The sequence below is a fragment of the Chiloscyllium punctatum genome, chromosome 9 (genome assembly GCF_047496795.1).
Source record: "Chiloscyllium punctatum isolate Juve2018m chromosome 9, sChiPun1.3, whole genome shotgun sequence".
NCBI classification, from domain to species: domain Eukaryota; kingdom Metazoa; phylum Chordata; class Chondrichthyes; order Orectolobiformes; family Hemiscylliidae; genus Chiloscyllium; species Chiloscyllium punctatum.
In genome coordinates this window covers 24,451,423-24,468,594 of record NC_092747.1, presented here as the reverse complement: position 1 = coordinate 24,468,594, position 17,172 = coordinate 24,451,423, and the positions used below count along the sequence as shown (strand labels likewise).

The window sequence follows — 17,172 nt, the reverse complement described above, 5'->3', positions numbered from 1 at the left end:
CTGTAACAATATAACAGTAGCCTACAGCATGCAGTCCAAATCCTTGCCCCAAGCAATCCTATCTATATCATGCAAGATAATGATTGAATTCCACTAATGCCTGTGATACAGTAGCTATGTACTGGATTAGTGGTGCTGGAAGAGCACAGCAGTTCAGGCAGCATCCAACGAGCAGCGAAATCGACGTTTCGGGCAAGGGCTTTTGCCCGAAACGTCGATTTCGCTGCTCGTTGGATGCTGCCTGAACTGCTGTGCTCTTCCAGCACCACTAATCCAGTATTTGCTTTCCAGCATCTGCAGTCATTGTTTTTACCTCAGTAGCTATGTATGTCTATCTAGAGAGAGGGAGACAGAGACAGAGAGCCGAATTGCCACTATGATAATCAACTGCTAATTGCTCATTGCTGTCTCATAGTGCAGGAGCTGCTCACTTCACACCTCGGACTATTGACCATTGTGTAACACTAAGGATGGGTGATGTTGTAACTGCAGCTGGACAGAGAGACACACACACACACACATACACACACAATAAGTCCTTCCCAGAGGTTGGGCACTCTCCTCAGCTTGAAGTCCCAAGCAGCTGAGCCTAAAGACAGGGTGGAGGAGGAATGCCCAGCTACCTCTCGAGTGTAACTCTGAACAGGAAACTTATTGGTGCCTGTATGTGATTCCTCCTCTGGCTGGATGCCTACTGGCACCTCCATGTCTCCTTGTGAGGAGGAGGGGGCACCTGGAATGAGGTGAAGGTCCCTCATCCCCATAATATTTTGCTGTGATGCTGAGCAGCAACAGTGAGAGTGATGGAATATAGGTCCTGGTATGTGTTCAGCAGACTGTGAGGCTGCCAGCAACCTGGGCTCACTTTTTATGGTGGAGAAGTGCTCACCTGCAAGGGTTATTGACTCTAATCCAGATAAAATGCACATTGAGGTGTCAGTATCTGAGTTTTGCATGTCAATGATTGCTTTGAGGTATCAGTGTTCTGACCATCAGAGGTCAACTGTCAGAGTGGGCATGTCTTGTGGGGCAGCTCTGTTGACTGTATCCATCATGGTCATGCCAATGGTGATTGCAGGACAGAAAAATGAGAGCACATCACAAGCAAAGGATGCAGTTTGTGGTATGTTGTCAAGAAATTCACAGGAGGGATGGTGAGAGAGTTGCACGACAATCAACAATGTTTCTTAAACAAAAGCAGAAATTGCTGGGAAAACTCAGCAGATCTGGCAGAATCTGTATAATAAAATCGGAGTTAACGTTTTGGCTCCAGTGATCCTTCTTCAGAGCAGGTGCTTCTTAATTGGTTGCCGGAACATGGACGGTTCTGTAGCTCCACAGGCGCGGTCCTGGTCTTTGCCTACCAGGGCCAGCTTCCTGTCATAATGGACAAATATCCAGCATCCCACTACCTGCCTTGAGTCTTTTGGCTTATCAGGGATCATTTTCTCCTGTAATGAGAAAAAATAGAATTTTGGTTTACCTCAAATTTATGTTGAGTAGAAAGTGGGAGACTAGCCTGGAAACTTTTAAATAGTGAAGTCCAGAGGCAGTAAAGACCAGAATGAGGGTTTCATCAGCAGATGAGTTGACACAGGTCAAGATCAGACAGTGAAAATGGCCAGTATTTGTGATAGCAGCTTATCTCACGGTCAAATGTGACACCAATGTTGCAAATACAGTCGACTGACTTACACTCAAGTTGTTACCAGGCTATTTGTATGGCAATTATTTTAATGTTCTTCGAGTTGGTGGCCTGTGACTTGCTACTGGGTAATCCCTGTGCATCTGTCATTTGGAGACTTAGGCACCTGCTTTGCTCTTGATCAATTGCCAAACCACCATCAAATCTCAAGGTCTAATAGATCCAGGTGCTGTCATGGGTATTTCAGTCTTGCTAACATTAGGTGGTGCTAAAACATTACTACGGTATATTAGTTATTTGAGTTTGATTGCAGTTCCATGGTTTGGAAGCAGTATTTAAATGATGCATATGTTTAAGTGTTGGAATTGTTTTAATTACAGATCATACTTATTTTAACTTCAATAATTTGTTATTTTCACTGGCCATCTTGGTATGTATTCTGACTGCCTCACCAACCTGGGGCATATAGTTCTACAATAATGCCAGTTGCTCCATACAAAGCTCACCTTTTCTTTAAAACTCTGCTGAGCATGTTAAATCTGCCCTGGCCATCCCAGCCAAAATCAAATGCCACCCTGCTCTCTAAGATCACACTTTGCCACACCATGATGTGTATATTTATTCCAAAATGCATTAGTTTATTCTTGATTAAGCTCACAATGCATATTCCTACGGTAGCTGTTGGTTAGACTGGTCCTTCTGAGACTTAACCTCATCCTCGTCACACTAACCTTTAGTATCCCCTTGCCTCTCAATTTTCTTGGACATTTTTCTCTCCCATTTGAAAGGGATTTGATTCTCCTTGCACAAAATACTTTTCACCACTCTACATTGCCACAAAAACTGAAAGATATTCTTTGCATTTGCTTCTCTCTCATTCCATCCTTTTGTCTTTTGTCTCCATTTGTGCTCCCCTTCTTACTGCCCTCTAGCATGTTACTTTCTGTTGCTTTCTTCACCCATTAGCCCTCTAATCACTTATAATTTGAACTGTAAACATGATTTTGATTCCTTGGAGACAGTTTATTTAAGTGACAGTAGGGGATTGACCACTTGTTATATATCCCACTCTATTTTGTAGCTTATTGAAGTGGAAAATTGGTTGTTGGTCTGACCCACACAGCCCTCTTTGTTGGGCCAGCGGTATCAAGAGCCCACTGCCTTCTTAATAGGCTGGCTAGCTCAGAAGAAACTGATATTGACAATGCCTTTTGGAAGACTTGGAGAGCACACCACGTGAAGTCCAGGCTAAGGGCCCAGGTCACAGTCCCAAAGCAACCTAATACTGTATATTTTCTGGCAAAACTTTGAAAATAGAGCTCATTTTGGGGAAGAGTGAGGTCATCCACTTTGATGCAAATACACCAATTCAGGTTAGCTCCATACATGGTGAGGGGAGACTATGTAAATGTAAATGAATTCAGATATCCATGTTTAAAAATTACAAAATCTTATGCAAAGCTTAAGATGTGTTTTCTATTGATAGTTTAAATGTAAATTTGACAATTTACAAATCTGATGTATTTCAGTCAATGCATATCCTGTTTGTTATAGTCAGTGAACCGTAAACTGGAAGAATCTATTCAGGAAAATAAAGACTTGAAGATCAAAGTCCAGGACTACATCACTGAGATATCCAAGGTGGAGAATTTGCTTAGTGGCAAGGTCAGTAACTAAATATAATTCTCCCAGTTTTTTAGCAAGCATAGATTTGAATCTTGACTGCTTTAAGTGAATTGATCTTTTTGTACTATTAGTAAGAATGCTATTAAATAATCAATTTTAACTTTGCCCACCTGATGGGAACATGAGTGGGAAAGGCAATTGGTTAAAATTGTGATAGCATTCCTTTTGTCCTTCTCCCGCCACCATTTAAGTCATGCAGATTTTGGAACTGGGCCAAGAACTTGCAAAAGGCAGGTGGGCACTTTGTGAGCATATAAAAATTAAGATTCTGGAATACAATTGATATCCCAGCACTATTTTAGCTAAAGCTAACAGAAGGCCTCCCATTGTGTCTGATCCTCAGAAGAAATCTGTGGGATTGATCGAATCACTGGAAGAGTATTTAATAGGTTCCTTAGCTGCAGATTTATGAGATTAACATTACTTTTGCAACTTGTTTGTCTTGTCTTACTCAGAAGGCTTTCTGTACTGATTTTGGGTACTATTTATTGCTAATTTACTTTGAGTGTAAGAGCACTTGTTATGTGAGGAAATGGAGAAGCTGCAGCAATAACTTCACCAATCAGCACAAGAAGAAGTGGATCTCTCAGAAGATAGCAAATGAGTAGACTGCTTGTAGAAAATCACACCCACCTAGCACGTGAGCTACAAGCTAAGTCATCATTTTGAAGCTATCTGGAGCTGTGCCTCAGGAGGTTGTGCTTCTCCAAAAGACTGTTGCAAGCCTCTTCAGCCTCCTGTAACAGAACCTACATAATGCTGGAATAAGGGAATGCGTTACTAGTGACTGCCCCTTTTAATATTTTTGACAGTTTCGCTAGTTCCATTCTGATACAGGAGATGTCAACCTCAAATCACAATCCACAGTGTATATACAGCTGCAGTAAAGAGGTCCCCTCTTCACCATATCATCTTCCTCATATTTAACCCACAGCAGCAGGAGAGAACTATTCAGCATAGGAATGGGCCCTTCGGTCTAAGATTTTTATCCTCTCCCCTACCCTGTCTCTGTAACCCTACATTTCCCATGGATGATCCATCTAGCTTGCACATCTTTTGACTGTGGAGGGAAACCAGAGCACCCAGAGGAAACCCACACAGATGCGGGGAGTATGCGCAAACTTTACACAGTTGCCCGAGGCTGGAATCGAACCTGGGTCTCTGGCACTGTGAGGCAGCAGTGCTAATCACTGAGCCACCTTGCCACCCAGACTGGGAATTTGCAGTAGTTCCTGGTTTTCTGATAATTGATTGCAAACATGTCACCATTAGTATCCAGTCAGCAGCATTTACGAATAGAAGAGGTGACCAACTATCAATATCTCTATCAATGTCCCATCATGAGTGCATGACAATGAAAGTTGTACAAAGTCAGAGTGTTAGAGTTTTTATAGTATGGAAAGAGGCCGTTTGACCCATGGTGTCTGTGTTGCTCATGAAACATCCATCTGTTTGAATCCCATTTTCCAACACTTGACCTGTAGCCTTGTCTGCTCTGGTATTTCAAGCGCTCACCTAAATAGTTCATAAATTTCTTGAGGGTTCCCACCTTTATCACCTTTTTTAAGCAGTCGTTCCAGAGTAGCACAATCTTTCTGGGCAATGTTTCCTTAAATTCCCTCTAAATTTGCTGCTGTGCCTCCTTCTAGTGAGGGGAAATGTTTCTCCCTATTTATCCTGCCTGTGCCCTTCAGAACTTTGTACACCCACCTCAGATCCCTTCTCAGCCTTCTGTGCTGTAAGGAAAATGATCCCAGCCTATCTCATGTCTCTTCATAGCAATATTGCTCCAGCTCAGTCAACATCCTGGTGAATCTTGACTACATCCTCTCTCTGGTGCAATTACGTCACTCCGATGGTCTCGCAACCAGACCTGCGCAGAGTACTGCAGCTGTGACCAAATATTACACACAGCTGTATCATAACTTCCTTGCTCTTGCATTCAGTGCCTTGATAAGTGAAGGCAAGTGTCCCATATGTCTTCTTAACCACCTTATTGACCTGTGCTGCTGCCTTTAAGCATCTTGGTGGACATGCACACCAAAGTCCCTTTGATTCCCTGTACTTCTTAGAGTCCTACCATTCAATGTGAACTCCCCTGCCTTGCTAGTTCTCTCAAAATGCACACTTTCCAAGATTAAATTCCATTTGCCATTGTTCAGCCCATCTGACCAGCCTGTCTAAATCATCCAGTATCTTGAGCTTTCTTCATTGCAACTTACTGGACCACCAATTTTTGTCTAGATTAGAATGGTGCTAGAAAAGCACAGCAAGTCAGGCAGCATCCGAGGAGCAGGAAAATCAACGTTTGGGGCAAAGGCCTTTCATCAGGAATAGAGCAATTTTTGTGTCATCCATGAACTTACTGATCAAACCTCCTACATTTGTGCCTGGGTATTTAAGCCACAAAACAACTAGGAAAGAACCGAGCATTAAACCCTGTGGTATACCATTAGACTCTGGTTTCCAGTCACATAACCACCCTTTGACCATCACTCTCTTTTTCCTAATATTAAGCCAATTTTGGATTCAATTTACCAAATTACCTTGATCTCTTAGCTTCCTAATAAGTCTGCCATGCAAAACCTTGTCAAAAGCCTTACTGAAGCCCATGTGACTACCTGTCTATCAAATGTGTCACTCTCATTTATAGACCTAGTTAACACCTTGAAAGTTCAATCAAATTTGTTAGACATGATTTCTTCCTTATAAAGCCAAGCTGACTGTCCTTGTTTAATCCTTGTCTCACTAAGTGGAGTTAAATCTATCCCTCACTATTTTTTCCAATCGTTTCCCTATCACAGACACTAGAGTGACTGGATGGTAGTTTCCTGGTTTATCCTTACCACCCTTCTTGAATACTGGTACTATATTAGCTGTCCTTCAGTCTTCTGGCCAGAGGAATTGACAGCTTCTGTAGTCTCCTCCCTTGCCTTCCACAGAAGCTTTGAATACATTTCATCTGGGCTTTTGATGATTTGTCTATTTTCAAGCCTGCTAAAACCACTAATACCTCCTCCCCACTCAATGTGAATTTTTTCAAGTATGTCACCATTCCCCTCCTGATTTCTTGAACTTTATCATCTCTTCTCTATTATGAATATAGATGCAGAACACTCATTTAAAACCTCAGCTATATCTTTCAGCTCCACTTTGATCTCAAGTGAGTTCTACTGTTTTTCTCAGGTTTGTCGATTGCTAGTAATGTACTTATAAAATGTCTTTGTGTTATCCTTACTGTTACCCACCAGTAGTTTTTCAAGCCTTCTCTTTGCTGTCATAATTGTTTTCTTAAGCTCCCCCTGCACTTTCTATTCTCCACTAGAGCCTCATTTGAATTGCTGTCTCATAACTGCTAAAAGCCTCTCTTTTCCTCCTTATTCTATCCTGAAGATTTCTCTTTAAGAAGCCTGAAAAGATGTGTGTGTAGATAACTATTGTAGACAGAATCAGATTCTCACAGTGACACCAGTTTTGTAGATATAACATCCTGACTCTCACTGTCCAGACTGAGTTAAGAACAATGTCCATGAGCACTTGGGTAAGGGCCCAAGGGGTTGTATCAAAGTCCATGCTTCAGGAGATATGGAAGTGAAGGAAATTACTAGTAAAGACAAATTAAATCCCCTATCTGGGGAGAAAGACATTTCTCCAGGTTTGACAGCGATTCAATCTTCCACATTCATACCTCCTTCTGAAAGCCCACATCGATTATATAGCAAAAGTTAATTAACTTATCAATGACAAACATCTTGTTTACTTTTCTCTTTCCTAAATTATACTGCTTGTTTGGCTATCACGTTATGTCTGTGAGCCACTACTACATCTCTATCTATGCATGCAATGAAGCAAAAGAATTGGTCTGTTTGTTCAGCCTGGTGATGCTTCTGTCTAACCTTCAGTAATCATAAACTTCCTATAGTGTGGTAGATGGCCATTCAGCCCAATAGGTTTACACCAACCCTTCGAAGACCATCCACCCAGACCAAACCTTATCCTATCCCTGTAACCTTGCATTTCTCATGACTAAGCCACCCTAGACACTATCAGCAATCCACCTAGCCTGCATGCCATTGGACAGTATGAGAAAACCAGAGCTCCTGGAGAAAATCCCTGCAGACACGAGAGAATGTGCAAACTCCACCCAGGCAATCACACACTCAAAACCCTGACCCTGTGGGGAAGCAGCGCTAACCACTAAGCCACCATGCCGCCCATAACATCATTTTGATTTGTAGAATAATGCTTGATTTTCTCATTAAGAACCTAAATACATCAATAAACATGAAATAACCTTACATTTTACATTATTACAGTGCCCTAAGCACTCCTTTGACTGTTAAATACTGCGGAGTGTCCTGGGGTCACGAAAGGTGATGTACAAATGCAGTTAGACTTTCACAAGGTTTGATTAATCTTATGAAAGAAATTTTGAGAGAAGTACGAAACACATTCAATAAGCCCATTAGTATTTTTCTCCCAGGTTTCACCATTATTCCAAAATTCCTTTTATTTTGATAAAATTCCTCCATTGAATGAAGTTGGAAAGAAGAAATTTCAGAAACTAGGGGGGGCAATGGCCTAATGCTATTGCTACTGGATTATGAATCCAAAGACCTGATAATGTCCTGGGTTCGAATCCTGCTGTGGCAGATGGTGGAATTTGAATTTGATAAATATCTGGAGTTCAGAGTTGATTGATGATCATGAAGCCATTGCGGATTGTCGGAAAAACCCACCTGGTTCATTAATGTCTTTTAGGGAAGGAAACCACTGTCCTTACTTGATCCAGACCCAGACTTATTTGAGAAATTGGCAACGGGTAATAAGTGCTGATCTGGTCAGTGCTGCCCACGTGCTGCGAATGAACAAAAAAGGTTGAGAAAAAGCTTGGCCAGGTTTTCTATAGACTAATGGAGTTGTGCAAAACATTATCAGGTTGTATTGCAGATGATGTGGTTTGTATTGATACATATTTTGATAGTCTTGTAGGCCTGTATATTTGGAAAGCATCGACAGAACCAAAGTTGTGCCTTCTTAGGGATTATACACTGAGTGGACAAGAATTGCCAAGTCCAGAACTTGTTGTGAGAAACTGGGTAAGAATGTCTCAATCCCATTGCGGTGACAGGCAGATTCAGGAAGGAGGCCCAATCTATAAGCTTCTTTCTTATTTCCAGATGAAGCCATGCAATAATTTATTATATTCGATTTATATATATATTCTGGAAGATAAAATGGCCAAGTGTTATCATAAAAGTTGACTTTGAGATTATAGCTGTAAAAAAATTGTTTGAGAGATTTTGTGGATTGATGATATCATATATGTTTGTTAGGAAAATGAGAATTTTAATCTGATGGAGCAGTGTCGTAGAACTAATGCACAGACAGAGACCTGGGAATTGAAAGCTCGCCAAATAGAAGGAGAGTTCAGTTCAGTTCAGATGGAGCTTGTTACTGTGAAAGCTGAGAATCGCAGAATGTGCGATAAAGTTAACTCACTTGAAAAAGAAATTGAGGAGGTAAGAACTGGTGAATTTATAATCCATAATTTACTGTAATACACAATATTATATGTGCAGCAAACTTTCTGTTGTTAACAGATGCTTTATTATGTAAAGGAGGAACTCTCAAGAAGGTGAGTTTGATTTTAAAAAATCTATTTTGACAGTTTCAAGTGAATCTGAAATTAGCATCAACTGCAGTTGACAGTTCATTTACAAAGCAGCTGCAAGTTTATTTTCGGGAATAGACTTCAATTAATTTCTAATTTTGGGTGTATTTTTCATGTAATTTCACCAAAGAATTATATTTTCCTCAGAATTCTTCTGCATTTTCATTTTCCCACATTTTTAACATGCAAAAATGGATTTTCTCTGTAGCAAGAGGCTGCTAGGAATGCATATAAAGCCCAGGTTTGCTCACTTAATAAGTTGATAATGAAGCTGGAAGATGAACTTCGTCAAGTCCAAAATGAAAAGAGCACAGCCCTCACTGACCTCACATCCACTCAAGAGCTCTGCTTGAAGCTGGATTCGAACAAAGAGATGATGATGAGGCAGGTGGCCAACAAAAATAAAGAGATGGAGCAAGTATGTAACATAGAAAAGTTATAATTGTTTAATACTTTATTAATACTTTATTTTGTCAATGTGTCTCTCATATAATAGCAACATGTGGGCCTAATGTACAGAATTTTTCTTCAGGTTTTCTGCAAAGCCTGGAGTAAATTATATGCTTTCACTTGCTACCTTATCACCCATCTAGCCTGTTGGAATGCAGTTAATTCATTTGCTATAAATGTGATACCTCTTTGGAAGTAAGAACCTTCTGTGCTTCCATGGAGATAGAGTGCGTGAGATCAAAAACAGCCAGAGAATTGGACAGATTCACACTGGTCCTACTGACATTAAAATAATGTATTGCCATTTGCTACCAGGCAAATGGCCAATTGAATAGCTTAGCCAATGGATAGGATGGTTCACTCGTAGCAGCAGGCCACAGCTGAGGAGCCCTGAGGGTATTGCCAGCTATTTGGTAGGGAGTAAACTCTGATTAGGAAGGCTGACATAAGGAGAGGTTTCTTTGAGGGGCATCTGGTGAGAAATTCTGAGCTGCGGGCAATGTTGATAGTGGCAGTACTGTTAGTGAGCCAACAATGCTACCCCTGTTTGACAGCCAGGTTTCCCAAACCACAGGAAACCATTTCAACAGCAGTAAGTTTCAAACCAGGCTCTCAATTTCAGTGTTCAAATTAAACATCTCCCTTCGTTTTATTCCTTAGCATAGTGGTTAGATATCACAATATCCACTGTCATCCAAAAGGCAGTAACGTGTGTATTATTAGTCGCCATTTCTTCCAACTTCAGTGGAATGTCACCACCAGACACATATTCCCCTCCACTCCCTTGTCAGCCTTTCCACAGGGACTAATCCACAGGGACACATTGGTTCACTCCTCCTTCACTCACAACACCTCTCCACACCTCCACGTCCCATTCCCATGCAATCGCTGAAGATGTAACATCCACCCATTTACTTCCTCCCTCCTCACCATCCAAGGCCCCAGACACATCTTCCAGTGAAGGAGTGATTTACCTGCAGTTCACCCAATGTAGTCTGCTGTATTTGCTGCTCGCAATGTGGTCTGCTTTACATTGGGGAAGCAACATGCAGACTGGGTGACCACTTTGCAGAACACCTACATTTTGTCTGCAAAAATGATCCTGAGCTTCCTGTTGACTGCCACTTCAATACACCACCGTGTTCTCTGGTCATTATCTCTGTCTCTGGCTTGCTGCAGTGCTCTAGCAAAGCTCAGCACAAGCTGGACAGACGTTTTCCACTTGGAGATCCTGCAGTGTTCAGGAGTCATTATCAAATTCAATAATTTTAAGGCCTGAGCACCTTCACCCAAGTCCTTACCCCAACTCCCAACACACCAGGCCTTATCATTACAAACCACCCATTGTCAGCCACTAATGGTCCCATTAGCAGCTATTCATTCACCCAGGCTGACCTTTACCTATTCCTTTGTCTGCCCAACTCTTTTTCTTCTATTTGGGCTCCATCCCCACCTAATGTTTACTCTTACCCCTCCACCACCCCATCGCCAGTATATATACCAACCTTTTCTGAGCTACAATCAGTCTTGAAGAAGAGTCACTGGACCTGAAACATTAACTCTGCTTTCTCTCCACAGATGCTGCCAGACTTTCTGAGTTATTTTTCAGCAATTTCTGCTTTTATTTCTGATTTCCAGCATTTAGTTCATTTTTTTAAAATTTTGTTTAGTGAGTGTGATGTGATTTGCCCAGCCTTGTGTCACGTGGAGGGTAATGTTGAAGGGCAAATTTTGTCCAGTGGCCCTTGTGCATGATTCAATTGTTCATCTTAATATATTTATCAAAAAAAGTCAGGTTTCATTATGTCACTTTTACATTAACAAGCAAGAATTGGTACCTATATCTAAGGAATGTCAGGAGGTTTTAGAATTACTGCCAGTGTTTTCCTTCTCCTCCCATAGTTTGGAATAGAACTTGAGAAAAGAGCTTTCATTCTGTCTGTTTCCTGTTGACTTGGAACAAATCTGGAATTGTAGTACTCCAGCATATCCCTCCACGCCCCCATACTCCCCCTCCCCCCCCACCCACCCCCCAACTCTCTGTAGTGCATCCAAAGCAACTCTGGTTTCATAAATGAACTGATTTCAGGAACACCAAACTGCTATGATATTGGGCTGGATATTGCTTGTAGCAAAGTGGGATAAGTTTGCGCCTTTAAAACAGGTCACCCATTTATTCCTTTCTTGTTCCTCTGCCCACTCCTCCCTCTGCCATAGGTATTAAATATTTGCTTCATAAAATGTAAATGTTGGTAAAAAAGTAATGCTTGTGCTCCAGCCAATTTCCTCCTCCTCCTGCTTCAACCTCGCAATGGAGAGGCTGAAAAGTATAATAACGTATAACCTTTCCCAAATCCTCCAAATACTTGTTTGACAGTTGAGCTCATTTAGAGTTCATTCAAGAAGTACTTCAGGATCAACTTTTTTTTCTTTTTTAACTGTTTGTACTCCCTCAACACCATTCCACGTCATTTCAGAGACTACGACAGCAGCTTCTTGTCCCTTAGTAGTGGTGCACTCTATCTGGACAGCAAGCACCTACATAGCTGACCCAACCAAGGGAAGTAATGCAAGACACAGCAGTGCAAACACTTGCTGTCTCGAACCTTTTACAGTGGTGATATGTTATCTGTCTCAGTTAAAACAGTCATTTCATTGCAATTTTAGGTTTTTACTAATGAATACCTTTGCCCACTGGGTTTTCCCTCCTTTCTAATGTTCCACCAAACCTTTCATATTTTATATCAGATTTTCTTGCCTTAACTTTTACTTTATAACTATCTCATGCACATTACAGCAGGTGCTAAGTGAGTAAGATTTGATGGATTGAATTGAACTATTATCCTTGAGGTGTTTTTTGTTTTTCTCATTGTCATCAATCCTTCTCATCAATTCTGGAGGTTGAAGTCATGCTGAAAGAAATTAGTACCTGACTTGTTTATACCTGTCTTTATTCAATTTTGCTGCATGTTAACCTATAAACGTATTAATGAAAGATGTTTAATCAGCAGCTCAATAAGGCTTACCCAGAGTACAGTAAAGGTTCATTCTTGAAAGCTAACACTGAACACAGCATTCTCAAAGGAAACTTTGTTAGCTTCTATCATCTTTATAAGGACGTTTATTGATCAAAGCTTTTTTAAAATTAGTTCAAAAAGTGGCTTAACCTATAATTATTGGAGGGAAATTTTAATAGAACCGTAAAAATTGTTTTCCACCATAACACAAACATTTAGAGGTTTAGCCTTTAGCCAAGGTTGTAAAATAACCACATTGTTCACTGAACATAGTATTGTACTTTCAAGCATATATCAGTATTTCCTCTGATCCTATAAGGTTCTAAATGAACTTGAATCAGCCCGCTCTGAAATAGAGCTCTTAAGAAACCAGCTTTCAAGTGAGAGAACTTCAATAAAAAATCTGGAATCTTTGTTGGCATCTAATCGGGAGAAAAAGTTCCAAAGCCAGATGGTCACTCAAGAGAAAGAGACGGAACTACAGCTCTTTAAAGATAAGCTTTCCTTAGCTGATAGCAAACTGTAAGTACTACATTTATACGTGCTTTTTGCTGATTGTCTGCATATGTAACAGCTCCACTTTTTGACAATTGGAATTTCTTTCATTAAGTGAGTTTTTCTGATACAATTCTCATTTTGCAATTCGGTTGTTGTTTCACCAATATGATTAGCTCAGTGAAAAAAATCAATAAATGTCAGTGTCAGATCTGGTCCTTCTAATCACTTGTGGGAAATGAAAGGACAGGTGCAGGTTGGTGGAATTAACACTAAACATTAGATATATGTGATGAATTATTTTTGATTATCCTTGGGAATCAGTAGACACAATCATAAGTGCTACAGCAGATTGTCATTTAGCCCAGTGGATGTTTCCCTAGTTGGGCAATCTAGGACAAACAGTAATAGTTTTAGGCTAAGGTGTAGCAAAGTTAAAAACTGAAATGATGAGGAATTACTTCTCTAACAAAGGTTCTGTGGAATTCACTTCCCAAAACCGTGGAGGACTACTGGACACTGAATAAATATAAAGAGGAGAAAGATAGATTTTTAATTAGTAATGGGTTAACGGGTTGTAGGGATCAGGCAGGAAAGTGGAACTGAGGCTGAGATGAGATCAGCCATGATCATGTTAAACGGTGAAGCAGGTTTGAGGGGCTTAATTGCCAATTCGTCTCCTATTTCTAATACAATTGTAGAATCTCTACAGTATGAAAGCAGGCCATGCAGCCCACTGAGTCCACCCTCTGGAGTATCCCATCCAGACCCATCCTCATACCCTATCCCTGAAACCCTGCATTTCCCATGGCTAGCTCACATAGCCTGCATATCTCTGGACACTGTGGGCAATTTATCATGGCCAGACTACCTAACCTGCATATCTTTGCACTAAAGGAGGGAAACTGGAGCACCCAGAGCACCCCATATGGTGGTAATGATCCCAAAAAGGATAACCACTTAATCCATTTCCCTAGATTTATTGAATTTTCTTCTAAGTTTTTTTTCCCCAGCTATTTATTTTGTATTTTCCTCAGAGTAATAAATAAAACCTAGTCTCTTAATTCTTTTGGAGGTGATCTTAAAAGTGTTATGCCCTCAGAGAACATAGGTTTCTGAGCACCTTTTTAGAACAAAACGTCTTTGTTCTGATTTTTAAAAAATTTTTTTTCTAGTAATAAAGTTTTGTGGAGACCTGTTCCATAAGAAAAATAAGGGGTTTAAAGAAAGAACTTACTTTTGAATAAAGACTCACCTCATTTACCCAAATCAACTTACATAAAATGAGCTATTTCTAAATGTTGTTGTAATGTGAAATATAGTAACCTCCACTTTACATAAGCAACTTGCATCTAAATAGCACCTTTTAAAGCATCACAAGGCACTGAGCTGGAGAGCAATCAGGAAAAATTGACATTGATCCAAAGACTGAAGTATCAGTTTAGGTGACTAACAGCTTAGACAAAGGAACAGCTTTCAAGGAGAATCCTAAAGGCATGGATATTTAGGTAGGAAATTATTAAGTTTAGAACTTAGGTAGCTGAAGGCAGGAATAACAATGGAGAGTGAAGTACGTAGGAGGCATACGAGAGACTAATGTAGGATCATGCAGGTCAGAGGTACATGCGGGTTATAGAGATAGAGGTGCAAGACTATGAAAGAAATATTTGAGTACAAGAATGAGGGCATTGGATAATTATCTGGATAGAAATGATGTGCTGAGGTATGGGGAAAAGGCAGGAGATTGGCACTAGGTATAGAATTGGTGCAGTATGAAGGGCTGAATGGCCTCATTATATGCTATAATAATTCTGAGACTTTCTGTGAGAATGTGAATTCTAAAATTAAAATGATGATGGACCGGATACTAGCATTGAAGTGCAAGCTGGAATAATATCAACTACATTTTGGATAAGCCGAAATTTAAGGCAGGTAGAAAATGGGTAGTCAATTAGGAGAATTCAAATGATTGAGTCTGAACATAGAACATTATAGTGCAGTAGATGCCCTTCGACCCTCGATGTTGCGCCCACCTGTGAAACCAATCTGAAGCCCACCTAACCTACACTATTCCATTATAATCCACATGTTTATCCAATGATCATTTAAATGCCCATAAGGTTGACGAGTCTACTACTATTGCAAGCAGAGAGTTCCATGCCCTCACTACTCTCTGAGTAAAGAACCTACCTCTGACATCAGTCGTATGTCTATCACACCTCAATTTATGTCCCCTTAGGCTAGCTATCACCATCCGAGGAAAAAGGCTGTCAGTGTCCACCCTATCTAATCCTCTGATCATCTTGAATGTTTCTATTAAGTCACCTGTCAACCTTCTTTTCTCTAACGAAAACAGCCTCAGGTCCCTCAGCTTTCATAAGATTTTGCTCCATACCAGGCAACATCCTGGTAAATCTCCTCTGCACCCTTTCCAATGCTTCCACATCCTTCCTGTAATGCGGCGACCAGAATTTTATGCAATACTCCAAGTGAGCAGCCACATCTGAGGTTTGTACACCTGCAACATGACCTCATGGTTCCGAAACTCACTCCCTCTACCAATAAAAGCTAACATACCTTATGACTTCTTAACAATCCTATCAGCTTGGGTGTTAACTTTCAGGGAGCTATGTACATGAGGATACTGAGAGATCTCTGCTCATCCACATTACCAAGCATCTTATCATTAGCTCAGTACTCTGTATTCCTGTTACTTCTTCCAAAGTGAATCACCTCACACTTTTCCACAACAAACTCCATTTGTCACTTCTCCTCCCAGCTCTGCAGCTTATGTATGTCCCTCTGTAACTTTCAACATCCTTCGGCACTGTCCACAACTCCACTGACATTAGTGTCATCCGCAAACTTACTAACCCATCCTTCTACACTCTCATTCAGGTAATTTATGAAAATGACAAACAGCAGTGACCCCAAAACAGATCCTTGCAGTACACCACTAGTAACTGAACTCCAGGATGAACATTTCTTATCAACCACCACCTTCTGTCATCTTTAGCTAGCCAATGTCTGATCCAAACTGCCAAATCACTGTCAATCCCATGCCTCCATATTTTCTGCAATAGCCTACCGTGGGGAACCTTATCAAATGTTTTACTGAAATCCATATACACCACATCAATCATTTTGCCCTCATCCACCTTTTTGGTCACCTTCTCAAAGAACTCAATAACATTTGTGAGGCACAACCTACCCTTCACAAAACTGTGTTGACTATCCTTACTCAAATTATTCATATCTCTTATAATCTGTTCTAACACTTTACCCACAACCGAAGTAAGGCTCACTGGCCCAAAATTACCAGGGTTGTCTCTATTCCCCTTCTTGAACAAGGGGACAACATTTGCTATCCTCCATTATTCCTGTAGACAATGACAACATAAAGATCAAAGCCAAAGGCTCTGCAATCTCCTCCCTAGCTTTCCAGCGAATCCTAGGATAAATCCCATCCGACCCAGGGGCTGATCTATTTTCACACTTTCCAGAATTCCTAACCCCATCTCCTTATGAACCTCAATCCTGTTTAGTTTAATAGCCTGTTTCTCAGTATTCTTCTTAACAACAGTGTTTTTTCTGTGTGAATACTGATGGAAAATATTCAATTTGTGCCTCTCCTATCCCTTTGGACTCCACGCACAACATCCCACTACTGTGTTTAACAGGCAGTAATCTTACTCTAGTCATTCTTTTATTCCTGTCATACCTATAGAAAGCTTTAGGGTTTTCCTTGATTCTATCTGCCAAAATCTTCTCATATCCCCTCCTGGCTCCTCTTAGCTCTCTCTCTAGGTCCTTCCTGGCTAACTTGTAATTCTCAAGCACCCTAACTGAGTCTTCACATCTCATCTTTACATAAGCCTCCTTCTTCATCTTGACAAGAGATTCACCTTCGTTAGTAAACCACGGTTCCCTCGTTCGACCACTTCCTCCCTGCCTGACAGGTACATAGTTATCAAGGACATGTAGTAGCTGTTCCTTGAACAAGCTCCATATTTCAATTGCACCCATCCCCTGCAGTTTCCTTCCCCATCCTATGCATCCTAAATAGAGTCGTAGAGTCATGGAGATGTACAGCATAGAAACAGACCCTTCGGTCTAATCCGTCCGTGCCGACCAGATATCCCAACCCAATCTAGTCCCACCTGCCAGCACCCAGTTCATATCCCTCCAAACCCTTCCTACCCATA

The 17,172-nt window shown here is 40.8% G+C and overlaps 1 protein-coding gene across 1 annotated transcript in view; it reads left to right on the top strand.

Annotated features, from left to right (window-relative positions):
- Positions 1-17,172, top strand: part of LOC140481207 (testis-specific gene 10 protein-like) — a gene marked incomplete at its 5' end in the record, with an annotated part of 130,382 nt that overhangs the window by 99,808 nt on the left and 13,402 nt on the right. The window contains 4 exons of the mRNA XM_072577039.1: positions 3,200-3,310; positions 8,668-8,853; positions 9,214-9,423; positions 12,792-12,994. Coding sequence (XP_072433140.1) covers positions 3,200-3,310; positions 8,668-8,853; positions 9,214-9,423; positions 12,792-12,994 — 710 coding nt within the window. The remainder of the gene's footprint in view (positions 1-3,199; positions 3,311-8,667; positions 8,854-9,213; positions 9,424-12,791; positions 12,995-17,172) is intronic.